Genomic DNA, 20,563 nt, shown 5'->3' with positions numbered 1-20,563 from the left:
AATTGCAAGTTTGAATAACAAAATTTTGAGGATAGAAATTTATACCTTAACTAAAGATGGATAATTTTCTGCGCTAAATTTAGAGAAATATTTAAATTACGCTGTAAGTAAAAGTTGCTTTCAACAATACTTTACGGATTATGTATTTGACTGAGACAGCAAAAGTTTAAGACCTTAATTACATAACTAAATTAAAACTAATTTATTTAAAAAATATTAATATTGTAAATCTTATACATGAAGATAAGTGTCAAGTTTTCTAAAGAAACAACCACAATTTTTAAAATATTATTAGTTTTAAAACTATAGAAACTTTGAAATAGAGGTAATTTACTTGATATTAAACTTTGAAATACAACATTTGTTATAAATTAAACTTGTGAATTGTTTAAATTTGCCTTTATAAAATTTCAAGTGTTTAAATTATTAAATATTTTTTGTTTCGACAAAAGAACATAAGGAAAGGCAAACTAAACTCAAACTATAAATATTTTATACTTTATGTGTAGGCAGTGACAATTTGGTCTTAAAAATTATTTCTTAACTTTAATTCGAGAAAACTAATATGAAAGCTAGACTTTATTCATTAATTTACGCGTACCAATCACTTTTTGAAAAAACAAGATTTTTTTTTTCACTTGGCTAGACAAATCGAATTAAGTTAAGTAAATAACGAAATTAAAATGCGAAGAAATGACGACAAAATTCCGTAGGAAAAGGCGATAAAATCACGCCTGGAAAAAACAAGATTAAAAAATATCAGCAAATACTCATGCATAATTACATTTTCTAATTTGTAATGGCACAGGAAATAGCAATAATTAAATTTAAAATGACTTTGTATTTATTTTTATCCGGATACTTGTAATATTAAGTTAAATTTTTTTTAAACATTTCTAAAGTAATACGCTTTTTTGTATATCTTTGTGAAAGTAAGTACAAGTCAAGAATTTTTATTTTCTGAAGTATTATTTATTGCCAATAAACTTTAAAAACACAATTTACTTTGAAAGTAATTGAGAACTTTATTCTTTATGTATAACTAAACTTAATAAAAAGAGAATTTAATAACTAATTCTCAAAAACATTTTTTAAGTACGGATACAAGCTAATTTTAAAAAAAATACAATGTTAGGTAATACGCAAACTTATAAAACAATACAAAAAATATGACACCATATAAATTATTTTATGGAGGATAAAACTGCTATTGAAATTTTGTGTATATATTTTTTTTTCAGAAAAGTTTTCATTACTTTTGAAACCCTAATAAAGATTGCTATTTTAATAATTTAAGCAAAACAAGTATGTATTAGAAATTGATTATCTAAAACTTACACGGCACTTAAACCATTAAATTAAATACTGCAGTAAAGACAAAACTTATCTTTTAAAATTCGAAAATTTACAACTAACTTTTTCAAGGTTTTCTATTTTATTTTGCAGTTCAATTTCGTTTTCCTTCATTTCTTCCACTTGTCTTTTCGCTCTTTCCAGTTCGTCCGGAATTCTGTCGCCTATGCATTTCACTGCGGCGCTGTTGTAATGTCAATAATTTGATATAAAAAATAAACGTTTATAACTTAAAGGTTTTTTTCGTACAACAGGTCCTAGGACCAATTATTACCCTGTTACAATGTCACATATCGCAAAATAATTCCTTGTTAATTAAATAGAATTTTATGACAATAAAAATCTAAACCTTTCTAAAACGAAAACAAGTATAAATTTAAACACAAATGTATAAAACAAACATTTACAATAATAAAGTGAGCTAAATTTCTCTGCAACTTTCTTACAATACAAGTCAACATTTTGATACAACAAATGAGCTTTTATATAAAAGTTATATTTTTTAACTAAGTTTGAAAACATTAAGTCCTTTAAAAGAAAGTTAACTTTCTATAAAAATATTTGCGAGTTAATAGTTTACATATGTTTATGCGGTTTTGTTTTATAAAATTTTTTATTTTTAAACAGAAACAAATAGGAATAAAAACATTTCTAAACAAAAGTATATTAATACTGATTATTAAAAAAAAAACTACAATTGAGGTAATAGCTAAACCTGCAGAAACCACAAGCATCTCAGAGAAAACATGCTTGTTTAAAAAGATTAAAATAGCGTAGCACTACAACGTATATACTACAAACACATGTTTGAATTTCTGCAAATGAAACAAGGTATAAACTAACAGAATATATCAAGTTTTCCTAATTTGCAATAGTGTAAAAATATAACACGTTGTTCATTAAAATAATATACGTATTTAAAACTGTGCAAAAAAACTATTGAAAATGATGAATATTACAAGCTAATAGTACTTACGACGCTTTTACTAGCAATTTATTTTTGTTTTCCAGATCTTTTTTCAAAGCATCAATTTCCATCTTATATTCTATATTCTGTGAAAAGCAGATTTAATAAAAATTTGTTTTCTAACTTTTCAAAAAAACTTATAACTATTGTTCATCTTTAAAATTGATTATAAGATTTAAATTTTTTTTAAATAAACAATAAAATTAAATTTTAAAATTTATTATTTCGTTAAAACTTAACTATCGATTGCTTAAACTAATAAATTATAAAGATATACACAAACCAGGTTGAGTTGCTTAATATGTTGAAACGTTTTTAAAACTTTATATATATTATATATCTAAATAGCATTAAACCAAACTAAAAAATTAAATTTTATTTGTTTGAATAAAGTAACCTTAGTTTCATGTAGTACAGTTTTAAACGAAGTTGTATTTATCTAAAACTAATGTGAAAATCACCTAAGACACGTGTTAGCGTAAAAACATACACGTTTGCTGCAGTGGCGTAAAATTTGGGCTTTTAATCATTTACGCAAGCTTAATTTCGAATATTTCATTTTTAATTCATTAGTATAAACATTACACACAGTTTAATTGGTGAACAGAAGCTTTTCCCAAAAAAATTAAATTAAGAAGAATTTTAAGATAATCAGTTGAAAATTTCACGTAAAAATTCACTTCAAGTTTTACGTAACACAGTTGTCTGTTGAAATATGGCACATAATTGCTTGTGGTTAGATGATAATCCGTAAAAAACTGGTTGTATATGTGGCTTTTACAGCTAATTATGTTACTCGGTTTTGTAGTGATATAACAAATTGCTTTTTAAAACATTTATTGGTAAATAAACAATAAAACTAACATCAGAAAAAAAAAACCTGGCTTAAAATATTTTAAATAAATTAATAGTTCATTGATATTTTTTATACTTGAACATAAATGTTATACGGTATATGCTTAAGCTAATTAGATATAAACTTAAATGAAATATAGAATTATAATAAATGAAAATTCTAAATGCTTTTAAGAAACAAATTCTAATAAAAATTAAAACAACTTTCGCAAACTCATTATGTTATAACATAAAAGCGATAACTTATCATCAATATACAAATGTAATAAAATATGCATAGCTGCAAACTGACCAATTGAAAAAGTTCTTGGTGTTCAACTGTTATGTTCATGTTTTCTTTTATGTAATATATTCTTAATTTCAGCGCAAAATTTTCTTTCTTCAACTCAGATATTTGCTGAAACAAAAAAATAAGGTAAGAATTTCGAGTATACTTCTTTTTTTTATTATTATCCTAAAAACTTTAATCTGTTTCGAAATACTTTTAAATTTTATTTTAATTAGTTTTAAAAAAACGTGGTAATACGTATTAACATATTTTTGTACAAACTATAACAGTTGCAAAAATTTTTCAACTACTGGTTAGAAAAGTTTATTGAAAAAACTTTTGTGAATGAATAAGTATATTTTTTGTTGATTTAATTAATAACAATTTTACTTTGCTGTAGTCTTTTGACAAAGGAGACATCATTCTTGTTTCCATTATGTTCTCACTATCTGAAAATAAAAATTATCTGATCCTAAGTTACAATTAGGTTTTAATTTGATTTTGACTCAAAATAAATTTATCTAATTTTAAATTAAAACATTATTACTCCTGCATATCCCAACTTTATTCAAAAAGTTGTGCAAACACGTCTACTTGTGCAATATACTTAGGAAAAACTAAAGAAAACCTATATTAAATATTAACCAAAACTATTAAACTTACTATCCTTGTATGAGGAAAGGAAATCTGAATTGAAGGATTTTTCGTAGATTTGCGGAGTGGAGAAGACTTCCGATTGGTTGCTATCTTCCTTCTCTGATTGGTTGGGAGTGGTTTCTCCAGATTGGGAGTTACCCGAGTCCAAGTTGACATCTTCGTCGTGATTGGACGGCGTCGGAGTGAGAATGCTGGTGAAAGAAAACTCTTTAATATTTCAAATCAAGTTTTTAAAGATTCAATTACTTTTATAAATTTTCTTGTTTTTCTATAGATTTATTTTAAATATTTTCGTTCATGAAAGAATAATGATAAAAGAAAACTTATTTGTTTAAAAAAGTGATAAATACGTTTTCAATGTTTGATGAATTTTAGCTCGAAAAGATTTTAACTAATTTTTTTTATTCGATCTATGTTTTACTGTAAAAACAGTTGTTCTGGATGTAAACAAAAGCCAGATTACGTTTATATTTTTTCCAGTTGATTTTAAGAAACTTCTTTAAATATTTTTGTTTCTACAATATTTTTGTTATTATTAAAGAAGATTTAATATTTTTTTATTTTCAAACATATCCTTTAAAATACAGAACAACTTTAGTTATAAATATCATCTTATATTTTCTAACCTAGACATCTCTGTTATTAATTCCAGAAAATTTCAGATTTTCATATTAGCAACATAAAGTGTTTAAAATTGCAAAGTAATTACAACAATCGCAAAAAAGCGCTATTGTTTCAAATTTTTAGTTGGTCATATAATTTAAGATCATTATATTATTCAATATCTGAGTTTAAGTATTTTTTGGTAAACAAACACATATTTTATCTTTATTTATAAACTTTTTATACACTGTATTTCAAAAGAAATTACTTTTAATACTTAAAAATAATCTTTCAGCCAAACAAAACAGTTTTTAAGTTAAAACAATATTTTAAAAACCTTAAAAGTATAACTTATTGAGAATATTTTAAAATGTAAAAATCAACTAATAAATTAAATATTTATAAAAATTTATAATAAAGTTTAAAGTACAAACTCATTCTAACAAAAAAGTCTGGTAGTACACTACCATGGAAACTACAAACTAAATGTTCTAATATGAAACTCGTTACAGTATATAGTTATTATTTCACTAAGTAAGAATGTGAACTTTAAACTAAAAATTAGCTCATGTGAAAACTTGACAGTTAACTAATAAAACGTAAACGAATGTCAAAGGACTAGTTTACTGAAGTTAATAAAATAATTCCACTAACATAAACTTAATTTAAAATTGTACAAATATCATTACTTGTGTTACGGATAGTTGTTAAAACACATAGTATTTAATAGAGTAAAAAGTATAACTAGTTGTAAACTGAACTAACAAGTAATTAAAAATTTTTGGTAAACAGAACGATAAAATCTAACTATATAGTACGTTAAGAAAACAAAGCATACCCATCAAATTTAAAAATTTAATTTCTCTATGACATTTGCTAATTTAAATAGTCTCACAAAATTTGATAATAAGGTTTATTAAATTTAATTAGAATACATATAATATTGTATTTATTTTTAATTAAACTTGACATAATATAAAAACCATGATCTACACTAGCAGTAAAGATAATTTATCAAATAAGAAAAAGCTTTAGCTTGAGCGTTGTAAAAAACAGGTTAGTTTAGATATATAGTGCTTCTGTGTACTAATCTACCTCTTATACCAGCTAGAGGCTAAAATAATAGATTTGTAATGCTTTTTACTTATGATCTTATTCTTTATTATTATTATTCAAAAAAAATTACAAGTTAGTAAAACAAAAATAGTTTAAATGAATACGTCAAGTAACAATAATATTTTCTTTATAAATACCTTATACAAAACTAAGCACATTAATTTTTTGTTTGTTTACTAGCAACCTTTTTTTAATAATAGCAGATTTTGTAAATACTACAAACTTTGAAACAATTTTGAAATTATTGTTTGCTAAATAGCAGACAATAATTTTTAACAAACCATTCTAAATATTTCTAATAAACTAAACTATTACTAAGTTTTTGTATAATTATAAGTGAGTGTTCTTCTAGACATTTGGTTTAAAATAAAACAACTAAAGTTTTCAATTTAAAATTTTAGGAGGTAAATGTAAAATATTTAATTGTTTCAGAACTTAATTTGAAAGCAGATATAGTTATAAATAACAAATATTTTGTAATTGATGAACCATTTGGAAAAAAAATACAAACTCTTAAATAATTAAGTCTTGTCTGAGTAGGTACATATTTTTTGTCAATTATAAAACAAAACTAGTTTACTAAAACTTATATTTTCAAAGATAAAGTTCAAGAAAAACAAAACACAAACTTAACTACATTTCTCATCAAACTTTGGTTTGTTAGAATGAAGAAAAAGTTAAAATTTCAATTTATTAAAAGATAATTAGTTTTAAACAACCAAAACTTTATACATAATGCGTGTAGTTTGTAGTAATAAACAGGTTAAACTAGTTCTTTAAAATTCTTTTTTATTCTAACTTAAATATATAAAAAATCTATATTTGTATGTTTGTGTCTGTAAATTTAAAAAACAGTTTGCTCTAAAATTGTAATATACTGCTTTTGAATTTTATGGTAATAAAAAATAAATTTTGTGCTATCAGATGATGAAGTTTTTTTTATTCAACAAAAAACTTTAAATGTTTATAAACTTCCTTATGGTAAATTAGGAAAACAAGTACAATAAAAAAAAAAGGTACAGTTTTACAGTTGATTTATTTTGGAATCTCACTTAACAAATAGGATTTTAGACATTAAACTAGTGAGGATATTATAGATATTTATGCTTACAAACAGCTTAAGAATACCAACTACAATTTACACAAGAATTTTTTTATTCTTATAAAATATTTAAAATTAATAAGAGAAACAAGTTTTAATAATACACCTTATAGTCATGGATGCCATTCTTTGAGACAAAAAAGTCAGTCTGAGTGACCAAAAACCAGCATAAGCTGGCTGGATTTTATAAAAAAGTAGTAATAAAATTATTTTAGCTAAAAACTATACAAAAACATAACTTATCAATTTCAAGAGATTAATGTAATAATTTAATAGTTTATTTGATTTTAACCACATTTTGATTTTAACTTGGTCATTTTCAACAATAAAATGTGCAAAATAACTAAAATTTCCTGACTTGTATTTTACTACTAATTAAACTTAAGACCTAATAGTTTAAGAATAATAATCAAATTACTTAATAAAAATAATATTTTTAAGAAAAACATTTCAAGGCATAAAAACTAGCTTGAAATTTGGGAAAACTATTCTTAGGCTAAGTTTTGCAGAAAAAAAACAAACAACCCTAAGTAAGCTGGAATTTTTCAAAAACTTTACACTAGTCTGACCTATCCTGAATAACCTAGAGACATGACAAACATGTATAGTATAATTAAATTGACTGTATATTTGCGAATATCAACTAAAAATTTCTAAAAAAACATGTTTAAGTATAAAACAAATACATTATTTTTAAATTTAAGTATAAACTGTTATTGATTTGCTACAACATAACTTAATCACCTGTACTCGATGTCAACAGGCAGAGTGGGATCTTCAGCAACAACTGAATCCATTTAACATTTGTACTTTGTTTTAATATATTTAATAGAAGTTATTTCAATAATGCAAAATTTTAAGAGAATACCTGAAATTTGTATGTACTTAAGCAGTCAATTTAATAGATGTATATTTGTACAAAACTGCCACAAATCAAATACTTTACAGATATCAATTAGATATAACTAGTTTTATATTATTCTAAATTTTATTATAAAATTTTCATTCCTGTGTGCCTTTAGAACAGTGGTTCTTCACATCTTCAAAAGCTGTGCACAGTAAACTGGTAGAAAACCAATACAATGCACACAAGTTTATAAATATATAAAGTATATTAATAACTACACTACCTTTTAAGGTTTCGAGTGTCTTATTATATAATTACATGTTAAAAACTGTAAATTTATGTAATAATTAACTTTTCTAATTAAAACGACAAAATGTCATTTTAACTAACTAAATATTGTGTGGACAAAAAATAAATTATATTAAGATTACTGTGCACACTGTGAAAACCTCTACTTTTTAGACAATACAGTTAATTAAAGTTAAATTTACAATTCATACATTTTTATATTGATTAAAAGTATAAATGTTGAAGCACCTTTTAGGTCTACACTAGATGTTTTTAGAAGTAGCAAGTTTAGTTATCAAAAGTTATATCATAATAAAAGTAAAGTTATTTATAAAATCATTATCTATGGCCATAGGGGAGTAATACCCTTTGTTTTACATGTTGATCCTATTTTCAAGATCTTTAATTTTGCTAATAGTTTCTCTTCATTCTTTGTAAAATTCAAGTTAGTTTTTTAGATATGAGGGTGCCAAGTCTGGGAGTTCAAACAGTTCATTATGGAAGGACCAAACATAATGACAAAAAAGGTTATTTTATTAATAATCTATTTTCTCCACAGTAAATTTAAAAAGATTAAAAAATTATTCAAATTAAACCAAAAAATCAGTTTTTTTTTTGTGTTTTTGTCATAAAATTTTTATTTTTTAAATTTTTTAATTTTGTTCTGACAGAATTTTCTAAATATTGCAGGGAAAATTTATTGAAAGTTTGAGGTAGTTATCTCAAAACACATAAGATGAGATAGATTTTTAGTGATTTCTAGTTATTTGCGGTTTTAGTTTGTGCCTCCCATAAGGAACCTGTTGTAGTCTCCGACTTAGACCAGCTATATCTCAAAAGTTATTTTAATTTTAAAAAATCTGTAAAAAAAAAGCAACTTGTAGCTTACTTAAAACTATATAAAATAAGACTAAATTGTGAAAAAAGTGATTTACCTCCCCCCTATGCCCTTACTAATAACTAGAAGAATAAACAATCCGTTAAAAAAATTTTAAAGATAATCAGCAAAGAAAATTTTTTATCTGAAACTTTTTACACAACTATCTCTCAAAAGTTTATTTATTTCAGTAGTATCTTAAAGTACATAACTTCAGCATTCATATAATGGCTAATACGAATTTTTGTACCAAAAAAAACTTAAATCCCCCAAACCTGTAGCCTTAAGATTTTTTGTTGTATTTAAACAATATAACATGAGAATACTTAAAATTTTTAATATCCTATTTTTATTCAACTTCTAAAAAACCTTTTAAACAATATAAATTGTTATTGTTTTTACACACCTACAAAAATAACGGTCAGCAAAAGTTTAAAATGCGTAGCTTTTGTAAAACATTTTGAAAAGTTTGTATCTTTTAAAGTTTCAAATACAAAATAAAAACATAAATCATATACAATCTAAAAGAATTATAGTTATAAACTATATAAAAGTACAATTTATGGTATATGGGGGTCTATTTTGTTCTTCAGAAGCTGATCTTACTTTATAACGCAATATTTTAGCTATCAGACACTTTTACTATAAATTTAAAGTAACTTCTGGATTAAAAGCTATCAAAGTCATTATCAAAGTTCAACAGGTTTCTTAGAAAGGTGCAACATTTTTTTTAATCAAGGCAAAACACAACCAAATCCAACCATGGAAGTTTGACAACATACATAAAAATATTTGTACTCTTTACTTCTATTTTGTGGTTTTTAAGTATATAAAACCACTATTTTATGTTTACTAAGTTATAAGTCAATTTGTTCAGTATTTATGAAATAACAATACTATAGTTGTTAAAAACTATACAATTACACTCTAACTACACACAGATAAGAAGTCTAAAACTAAACTACAAAAAAAAACAGATTACAAGTTATGTTAACAACTTTTTTAAACGTTGAACACATCACATCCCAGCGCAGCATATTTTTAATCTTTTTAAGTACAAGATATTTAAATAAAAGCTTAACATACTTATTGAACTATATACTGATCTAATTTTTAAAGTAGATAAGCACTTTTAAAGTATAACAGTTATTAACTTGTTTTAAAATAATTTCAATAAAAATAACATTTAACAATTTAATTATTAAATTATAAACCAAAAACATATCTTGATAATAAGAGCTTGTAAACACTTTTTCAACAGTTCTATAATATGATTTGTTTACTTCAATTTAATAATATGTAAACTACTATAGGGAGGATTTAGATGTAAGCAATGAAAGTTTACTTTTTTAAACATTTATTGTTGGAGAAAGAAAAAATAGTCACTTATGTTTTTTTTCATGGTAGAAAAACAACAGTCAAACAATAAGAATTTTCTAACGCTTAAGCAAGAAAATGTGTAATTTACTACTTGCTCCTTTAAAAATTTACATTAAGTTAACAAAATGACAACTATCTATTTAAGTAAGAAAATGCCTTGAAGACATATCATTAGACAAATACTCATAAGGTTAAAATTTAAACCCTAAAAACCACAAAGTGTGGGAAAATCATAAAGCTCAAATCCCCAAGCAAGCTTCTGCTGCAGCAACTAAAAACTATCAAAAATCATGTGAATTCACAATCAGTTATTGAAAATTTCAATAAACAATGCCTTAATAAAAGCATCAAGTTCTATTAAAATATTAAGAAAATAATAAAGTACTAAAAAAGGGAAAAAATAAATAAAAATAAAATCATTTCTGTTTTAGTATATGTTTTTTTTTTGTATATGTGTCAGCTATGGGTTTTAATCTTGCAACGTTCAACTCAGAGAATTTTAAAAAGTTATCATTAGGACCCCTACACCATCAGGCTAAACAATTTTGTTGTGTTTGTAAATTTTTTTAGTAACAATTGAACATAATACTTGAAAAAAAACTTGTACTTTGTAATAAAGTTTTACATTTTAATGAAATAATGATTGTTTTTTTTTTAGTAGTTTACAAAAAGTAGTAACTATAAAACTAATTCTGCTGAGTTATAACATTATTAGGAACTTAGTAACATTATGAGATCAAATTATTTCTTTTGGATTTCACCACTTCAAAACAAGCAGCATTTTAGCCAGCTGTTTCTACAGCTTAATAATCATATTGAAAATTTGCTGAAAATTTGATTTCATAAGACAATATGGAGTATTTTTCAAATTTCTGCATACTTTACTTTCTACAGAACTTTTGAAACTTATTGGAAGACACGAATGCAGGGGTTAGTCCACTGACTACAGTTTTTGAAAAATAGTTGTACTAAATAAAAATAAAATGCTTTTTAATAGCTAAATGATGTAAAATAAACAATAATAAAGTGCTATTAGTGTGTAGTTAACAAATTAAAAGCTTGTTTATATATTTTACTGTTGCATTTTATTGTTTTAAAGGAATATACTTGGTTTGAGAAGACCACGAGTTTAACCCGCGGGCCGCATTTTTCTGACACATTTACTAATCTGATAATTTTATTGCTGTATTGAAAGAGAATTTTAAATTTGAGTATAAACTATTAAAAAAAGGAAGTAGTCAAAAAAACGAGTGTTATTTTATCAAATAAAGCTACTTTTGCAGTTTTAAAAATTACCAATAATTTAAACACCTACTATTTTTATTGTCTTAAAAGCTAAATTTGAAAGTATTTTAATCCATAAAAAATTCTTTAGCCTTGCTTATAAAAATTTATTTTTTGAATCGGCGCTTGATTTTTAAAGCTCGGTCCCAATAAAGTAAAGCTTTTTTTGCATGTTCTTACTCTGACCGCTCAAAATGAAAAAAAAATATTTTGATTTTTTTGATTTTATTTATTATCGTATGCTTTCCATTTATTTCTTATGTTTGTTGTTGTTTTTTTTTTTTATTAAGTTATGCCGTATTCTAAGTTTTAATACTCAATGACAATACTTTTGACCGCTCGTAGAGCAAAAATATAATAGTTTAGTTTTTTGAGCATGCTTGCCATTTACTTTTTTTTTAAATATATGCCCAATAAAAAAAAGCAAAAGTTTGTATAGTACCATAATGTAAAATATCACACAATTAAAAACCTAATTAAAGATGTACAAGTAGTTTATGTTTTTTTATTTAATAATTTAAGTTTTACAAATTTATTGCAATTCAGAAATTAACAAAAACTACAAGTTTTACCAATTTTTTTTAATTAACATAGTTAGCACAAATAAGCTTTTTAATACTTAAAAAAATTTTAATTAATAAAATTTGTTTGTTCTTACAGCTTTAAAACGACAGAAAACAAAGTGAACAAAGTTTAGTAAAATTAACATAACATTTTTTTGTAATAAAAACATGAAAAGAAAGTAAAATTAAGTCCAACTTTTCATAGGATATAAAAATAAACATATGCTTTTGCTTAAATTGAACTTTAATTTTTTTTTAAATTTATGTTTCGGTATCCCATAACATCATCACTTTTTATTTTTTCGCAGCCTTAGAACTCTGAAATAAAAAATATATTCACTTTAAACTTTTAAATAAGTTTTTTATACTTTCGAAACTTGTTATATTTTTAAGAATAATAAACTATTTCATAATTAGAATTTATATAGTGATCATTGCTTTGTACATACAACACTCCGTAGTCCGTATACTACTATGTATAAATGTAAAATAATAATTTATTATTTAATTTGCTTTCAAGTGTTAGAGCTCTCCAAGTAAAACTAAAAACTTTATGATAAAGTTTTAATAAGACTTTTTAAACTCATAACAACATAACAGTTAATAAAGCACTTAGTTAAATAATAATCATTTTGAGCACAATAACACAAAGTAATACTTTTTAAAAATAAAATATCACCATAAAACATAAAAACCTTCGTCATCAGTGAAACGATCATCCCATCCCGATCCGTCGACTAAAATCACTTTTTTTTCTTCCTTTTCTGAACATTTTGTGTTATTTACAATTGGAAAGTCTTATTACAATGTTGGAAAGTATTATTTTACAAAACTATGCTTTACTCGTAGTTAAGCAAACCAAAAATTAAAAATAAATGATTTTACTATGTAAAAATGTAACTTATTTTTTCATAACTTCAATTTTGGTCTCTACTGTTTTCAATAAAAATTTATTTAAACAGTTTTTATTCGGAATATAATGTCCATTTAATAAAAATATAAATAAACTACTAAACAAAACAGTAAAAGAACAACAAACATAAACTTTATAAAAAATGTTTTAGTTGATAAAAAGGCTTACTTTTCGTAGCGACAAACTTTCCGTATCCCTTTTCAGCTGAAAAAAAATATTGCGTAAGTTTAAAGGTTCAAAGTTTCTGCAATGTACGCAAGTTTCTTTAAATTAGATGTCGGCCAAAAGTAGCCCGCATCAAAATTTTTAGCTCCAAATAGACTAAAAGCAGTAGAAATAGGTAGAAAACTTTAAAATTTTACAGATATGCTAAAATTTTGCTTAATAGAAAAGTTTTTTCAGTTTTATGCTTTTTTCATTGCAACTTTGCCCTCATGCAAACAACTGCTTGATTTAAAAAAGTCATCAAGGCTGAGGGTTTTTTATTAGTTAACCAGTTACTCATGAACTCCGCCAACCCTTTGCTTTAAAGTTTAAACAAACCTTTAACAAGCTTTTCGGCGACGTTAGTGCACACTTTCGCGGCAAACTTCTCAATTACGTCATACTCGACCGGAAACTCAATATAGCGATACCACTGTGACGTCATTTTCCTAGCAAAATCAGAGTTTAATTCGTCGCCGACAGTCACCGTGTAAATGTGGTCGAAACCTTGGCGGACCTTTGGAGTAAGAATAAAGTTATTTTTTATATAATTTTATTTTTTGATCTGAGCAAGGCAAACTTAAGCAAAAATAAACTTGTGCTATGTTAACGATTTATTAAACTAAAAACCAAATTTATAATTAACTAAGAAAAGGAAAAAAAAAACACTAAGTTGACCGTGCTTTTTTTCAACCTTTTCCGCACAAAAACAAACCTTTTCCACTTTTTCCTTGTCCACGTCACCAGCCGGTCTTCCGTGAACCAAGGAAACCAGCACCTTGACGCTGCCATCTCTCACAACGTACTCCAAGTTGTCCGCCAAAAAATCCACTGCCCTCCACGTGCTGGGTTTTCCCCTTCCCGGGTGCTCCACGTGGTACATCTGCTCCCTCATGTACTCGATGCTCTTGTGCTTTGTGTTCTCGTCGTTCGACGTTCTTATAAGCCCCTGAACTTCCAGGGAGGCGAATTCTTGAGCGGATCTGACCACCGCAACCTGCATCGGAGTCTGTGAGATTGAAGTTTGTTGTTTTAATAAACGATTGTTTTTGGAATATGTTATATAGTTGATAGTCTTAACAAAAAATGTATTGCCCAATTTACTGTGAATTAAAGAGCTCATCTAAATATGTGGATAGTTATAGTGTTGTATGAAGCATTGTGTATGTAGCTCAAGCACAAGTTAAAATAGTTGTTTAGGTGTAAAAAATCACTCAGAAATTATTTTCTTTGAAATTTCGATTTTTTATGTATAAAGTTTAAATATTTTTTTAATGGAATCAAAGTATATATAGTTTATTTTATTTAATTGGCCTGATTTTGAAATTTTAGAAATAGTTTAGATTTGTGTTTCATTTCATAAAAACACTAGGGTCTCCTTAAAAAACTAGGTAATAAGTTTTATTTGATTACAAAATGAATAAAATCGTGAAACTTTAACGTTTTGCTACAAAAGAAGAAATAGTTTATATCAAACTTTTATAAAACCCAAAAAATTTTAATCTATAAGTATTTGTAATATTTTTACAGGTCAACTTTTAAAATATATAAGTTAGCAACATAATTATAGTTTTTATTTATTTCTATATTGAAAAAAAAAGTTGAAATTTTGACAAATGAAGCACTGTAACAAATTTTATCTAATATTATTTGAAAACAGAAGTATAAACCAAGTATAAATACCTAATTTTTTCAAATTAACAAACAAAAAACTCTCACAGATTCACCTGAAACGTGGTCGGATTGAAGTCGTTCATGAAAGCCACCATCCAGTTCTTCATGTCCTGGAAAGAGTCCATGTCTGGGGAGCTGTCAATAATGAAGACCAGGTCAATGGGCGACGTTACGTGGCAACCCTGTTGGGTGGGAAGTGTGACGTATTTTCGTGCTGAAGGTTGCGCGGCTGGTGTTTGCGAGCCATCTGTGTACAAATATATGTTGCGTTGTAATGCATCTGTGACGTCATAAAAAAAGTTTGACAGCAAGCTGTGTACAGATTTGTAAAAGACTATACTAATTAAAAATTTCGCTAACTTGTTGTATGGTACTGATTGAAATTTTTCTGCAAAGAATGAAAACAACTAGTGTTGATTTTAAAACATGTTTATGTATTAAAGCCATTGCGAGAGAATGTAATGTGCATTATTAAAAGACCTTTAATCGAATTCGGTAACAAATTGTTATTAACCTGTTTTTTTGATGACGTCATTTGCTTTTGGCCAGTTGTAAAATCTGTAAGCTGACACCGGACTACTTCTTGTTTGCTGTTTTTTATTTAAAATAGTTAAATTTCATAGGTAGCTTTCGATAGATAGGAAGTATATTTATTGTTAAAAACATCTTAAATTAGTAGTATTTAGTTTTAGTTTATACCAAAAGCTTAAACCCAATTATATGCTTATAGCTAATATATGCTTATTTTATTAGTATAAAGAACTTATTTGTACTCACCAGAATACAAAAGACAGCAATAAAGATCAGCACTAGTGTAGTTTTCATAGTAAAATCTATATAAGTAATGAAATGATTCTAATTATAACTTTTTTTATCACAGTAAGAATTGTAAGTAAGTATGACTGTGTCCTGGACAGATCTAAGGATTGTATTTTGTATATAAAGCTTGCATAACAAGATATTTTATAAAAAAATACAGTATTTGTAGTTCACATAAACATACTAATTAGAATTTTTTTTTGAGACAGCCTAGTTAGAAATTTAAAATAATGTAAAACTTTCTTATTTCTAAGCTAAAAAAAAATGTTAATGGTTAATGTTCTAAACTTTAAAAAATAAACGTATAACTTCAAAACTAAGTCAAATAAAACTTTTAGTGTGTGTTTGTGATGACTAATTAAGTTATTGAAATAGTTAGCAAGCAGTATAAATCAACTAATAGTCCGAAATTAAGGTCGTTTGTTCTTAAGAATTTGCATTCGACTAAGTATAAAACATGCAAAAATAGTTTATAATTTGTTTTGGTTTGTTTATAGCAGGATTCGCAAACTGCGACCCTCAAAGCCAAAAAATGGTGCCCGTGAGATACTTTTCGTCTTAAAAATTAAAATAAATGAGGCCTATGACGCTTTTCTATAGAGTGTAGGCCCCAAGCTTTTTTTTTGGGAAAATTTGCTCGCGACTTATAAAATTTTGCTGACCTCTAGTTTAAGGCTGTATTAAGCCTATAAAAAATTTATTTTAATCAAATTAATTGTTATAACAATTTGTTTATTTACAAATTAAAAATTTAGGCCAACTTTCAAACTTAATATTCTTGATATATTTTCAATTTCAACATTTCAACGACTTTACTTTTTCTATAAAAATATATTTCAAACAAGTATTTATAGCTACGAAGTCTTTTATACTTTTGATTTTTGTTTACTGTCTCATTGTTAACAAAGAAATAACAAAAAAGTGCAGTACTATTGTTTATGAAAATAAGATGAAAATGAGTTCATATCATTATTTTTTAAGATTAAATTAAAACAAAAGATAATTAGATAATAAACACAATTGTGCCCTAAAACCTACAAAACGATAGTAGTTTAATAAAAACAGTTATTTACACTTGTATTGTTATATTTACTAGTTTTAACTTATTAATTTATTAAAAATATAAAATTCAATTAACGTTTAAATACTACTTTGAAGTAAAAGAGACTTGGCATTCTTTATTATTTGTGCTTCTTATTTACCAAAAATTATACTAAATTTAACAGTAAATAAAAAAGCTTAAAAAAATTAATACAAACGTTTTTTTGTTTGAATTTAGAATTTTACTTTCAAAATAAAACAAACAATGCAAAAAATAAAGATATACAAAAATAAATGTTTCACAACGGAGTTAGTTTTTTAAAACAAAAACAACTTAACTCTTTTAAAATAGGGCAATATCGTAATTCTTTAAGAAGATTCAACAAAAATAATAATCATATATGTACAACATTACAGAAAAACCGGCGTTTTTTTTTCAACAAAATAAGTTGTTAATTAAGATGGTTATTTGGGCCGTAAAAAAATATATCCTTTAAATAGTCAGGAAGATATAAGATGTCTGGGTTTTATGAAATAAATCTTTTTTTGAAAACAAGATCTGGCCGGATTCGGATGCGGTTCGAGTTACTTTAGAATTTTCAAAACTTTAAAGTTTGAACTAGGTTCTTCTTTTATTTTATTCCTTTAAAATATTTTATAGGTCTGGAAAACTTTTTTTAGTCCACGGGTCAGATTTTCTAGAAAAGTCTTTTAATTTTTTTTAAACTCGTTATATGTTAATAAAAAGGTTTAAGTCTTTTGTCCAACCAATAAGTTAAGCTAATACAAAAAAATAGTTTTAAGCAAAAGGTTTATGTAACGCCGTCATAAGAACTAAATAATAAGTTATAAAATAATTCTGACTAGTTATACTAATATCTACTAAACGTTTAAAGTAACAAATACACAAAACATGTATTTGTTAGGTACTGTGTTACTTAATAGTTATACTACGTTTTAGGGAGTTTAGTTTTTTTTCTGAATGGATTCTGCACCGTACTTGCGTGTAGCTTAGTATTTGAACTAAGTTTTATCAACGTCAATAGTTTCTTAATATCACCTTCTCAGGTGGTTTATTTATTAGGATTGGTGAGTATTTAGTTTTCCGAGTTCGAGTCATTTGTTTTTTTTTAGGGTAAAACATTTTTTAGATAGTTTAGTTATTAGCCTAACAGTTATTTTTAAAGTTGTAAAATGTTTTCTACATGAATTGACACTTATTTTTGTTTTGAGTTATTGTTTTAATTATCTCTAAACTTTTCTGAAAAATTATAATATTTAAATTCTTTAAACAAGTTGCTAATGTTTCTAGTTTTACTTTACGAGCTTTCTTGATGTTAAACTTTCCTTAGTTTAGAATTAATTAGATTTTTTTTTTTAGAACTTAGATATTTACAGTAAAGTAAACTAAAGTAATTAAAACTAAAGTATTAAAACTCTGACTGTAAAAAAAAAATTAACCATTTTTAAACTTTTATATTTTATAATACATTATTATAAGACATTAAAATTAAACTAAGTATTTCAAATAAAACTTATCTCTAAGTCTTAAATACTCCAACTCTCTTTTTTTTATAATTTTTTTAGACGAAATAAAACTTTTAATATAAAATTAGTTCATTATAAGCGCGAGAAGAATTTTAAGAATTTAACTGTTGGTTTTTTAATACAACCAAAAGACTATTTCATAAGCAACAATATACGATTTTTTAAGCTTAAGTAACGTTACTACAAAATAAAACAGCTTATAAACCAAAATAAATGTGAGAATTTCACCCAAAAATAAGAATCAAAGAATTTAAAATCCTTTTCTACAATAAAATTTTTATAACCTATATCTACAATGTTACAAAATATCTATTAAAAAGGAATATTTTCAAAAAGTTTTTATACTGTTTTCTGTGGTACTTTAACTTCTCAGAAGCAATATTATTTATTATTTGTTGAACTAAAAAATCAAAGTGCTAAAAATAGGTGGTCCAAGGACCGGATATATGAAAAAACTTTTCGGTTATTGAGTCGTACACTACTTAAATACAGTTTTATTTCTTGTTTTGAAACAAAACATTAATTAAGGACTTAAAACAGTCTTTTTAATTAATTTTTTTTTCTTAAACAATAATTATACTGAAAAAGATTCAGTTTTATATGCTACTTTATATTTTGCTTATAAAAATACTATATTAAAGTTTTAAGTTTATTCTCATTAAATGACTATTAAAACTACCACAATTCAAACACTAAAAGTTTAAATTCTTATAAAAACTTTTAGTTGGCTACATCTATAAATATAAAAATAAAACCCTATAGGTCTATATTGATAAAAAAATGATTAAAACAAACAACAGAAAATTTTTGATTACTAAAAAGATTAAAATCTTAGTAAGTTGTAAAACTTGTTTTACCGTATCTTAAAAAACAACTTAAATTTGAAAACAATAAAATGTTAGTATATGGTTAATTAGTAGGATTATGATTTAAAACACACAAAAAAAAATTTTGATACAGAAAACTAACATTAATTATAAATTTTATAATTGAATTGCTAAGACTCGAGTTATCGTGCACTTAATAACACTTAACAAATTAAATTTTACTTAAAAAAAAGAAAAAAGATAGTTTTTTTTGTTGAAAATGCTTGTAAAAGTTCAAAACAGACTGTCATATGAATCAAACAAATAACTTCAAAGAAAAAATTCGTTTACCAAAAAAATTTCATTGAAGTTTTTCTAATTTGAAATTCTTAGTTTCAAAGTTTCATTTTACAATTTAGAAGTCATATTAAATTGAAAATGTTTTAATAAAACGAAAACTTGCTTTAATGTTATGTTTGGATTTATTTCATTTGACAGTCAGTTTTGGAGCTTTTATAAGCATTTGCTATCACAAATTAATAAAAAGTAGTTTTTCTGAAATATTGGATTTTCGAATTTTATTTTCAGGCTTTTACAGATTTCTAAAAACTAGCAAACAAAAAAAAATATTTAGGTTATTATGTTTATCAGTTACTACTTAAATTATCCATTAAAAAATAAGTTTATAAGCAAGTAATTTTTATTCGTTTTTAACATAAAGAGTACAACATAAGAAATAAAAGGCAATAGAAAAAAGGAAAAAAAAAAGTAAGTTCAAAGTTGTTGTAGGAAACATAAAAAAGAAGATAAAAGTACAAGTACTAAAAATTTTTAAAATCACTACACTTATTGAAAAGGTTCTGGCTTTTTAATGACGTTAATAAAAACATATTTTTTGTTTACACAGTTTAAAATTATGATATAATTAGGATTATTTGCAGTGTTAGCTGTGTACACGTATTTAAATGAAAGGCAAAGGGACAAATTGTTAGTGAAAGTTTAAAAACTACAACATTGGCAGTGCTTTTCATTTTAATAAAAAATCAAGCTTGTGTTATAAAACTTTTTATTAGGTTTAATTTTAGAATAATGTAAAAATTAGTTAGGTTAGTTTTAAAGTTATAAAACCTTACCAATACTAAATAAATTTTTTTGTTTCAGTAATTCATTTAAAGTACATAGTTAGTTTCATTAATATATTCTTATTTTAATGTTTAAATAATTGCTCTCTTTTGTAGCCGGAAGAGCATTATAAGTCAGTACCAGTTTTTAATTAGTAAAATCGACATGTGTTTTAAAGTAAAGCAGTTGTCAAAAATGGTGCTTGTAATGTTTAGAGTAAGGTAATCTTACTTTTTTAAAGATATCATCAAAAAGCATATTAAAAGTAGGCACCAT

At 24.9% G+C, this 20,563-nt stretch overlaps 1 protein-coding gene across 5 annotated transcripts in view; it reads right to left on the bottom strand.

Annotated features, from left to right (window-relative positions):
* LOC145830277 (uncharacterized) overlaps window positions 1-7,791 on the bottom strand; it is a 34,952-nt gene extending 27,161 nt beyond the window's left edge. For 4 of the 5 annotated variants that reach the window (XM_082938225.1, XM_082938228.1, XM_082938230.1 and 1 more), the window contains exons 1-6: window positions 7,666-7,791; window positions 4,107-4,291; window positions 3,834-3,892; window positions 3,468-3,572; window positions 2,330-2,406; window positions 1,417-1,537 (exon numbers count right to left, since the gene is read on the bottom strand). In XM_082938225.1, the coding sequence (XP_082794351.1) occupies window positions 1,417-1,537; window positions 2,330-2,406; window positions 3,468-3,572; window positions 3,834-3,892; window positions 4,107-4,291; window positions 7,666-7,718 (600 nt within the window). In that variant the 5' untranslated portion in view covers window positions 7,719-7,791. Of the gene's footprint in view, window positions 1-1,416; window positions 1,538-2,329; window positions 2,407-3,467; window positions 3,573-3,833; window positions 3,893-4,106; window positions 4,292-4,726; window positions 4,882-7,665 lie in introns of those variants that run through there. The other variant, XM_082938227.1, reaches the window with a different exon arrangement.
* Between the last annotated feature and the right edge of the window lie 12,772 nt (window positions 7,792-20,563).

This window comes from Thalia democratica, chromosome 2 (assembly GCF_965202585.1).
Source record: "Thalia democratica chromosome 2, ktThaDemo2.hap1.1, whole genome shotgun sequence".
Classification (NCBI taxonomy): Eukaryota; Metazoa; Chordata; class Thaliacea; order Salpida; family Salpidae; genus Thalia; species Thalia democratica.
Note: the sequence above shows the minus strand (reverse complement) of the source record. Positions and strands in the feature narration are given on the sequence as shown.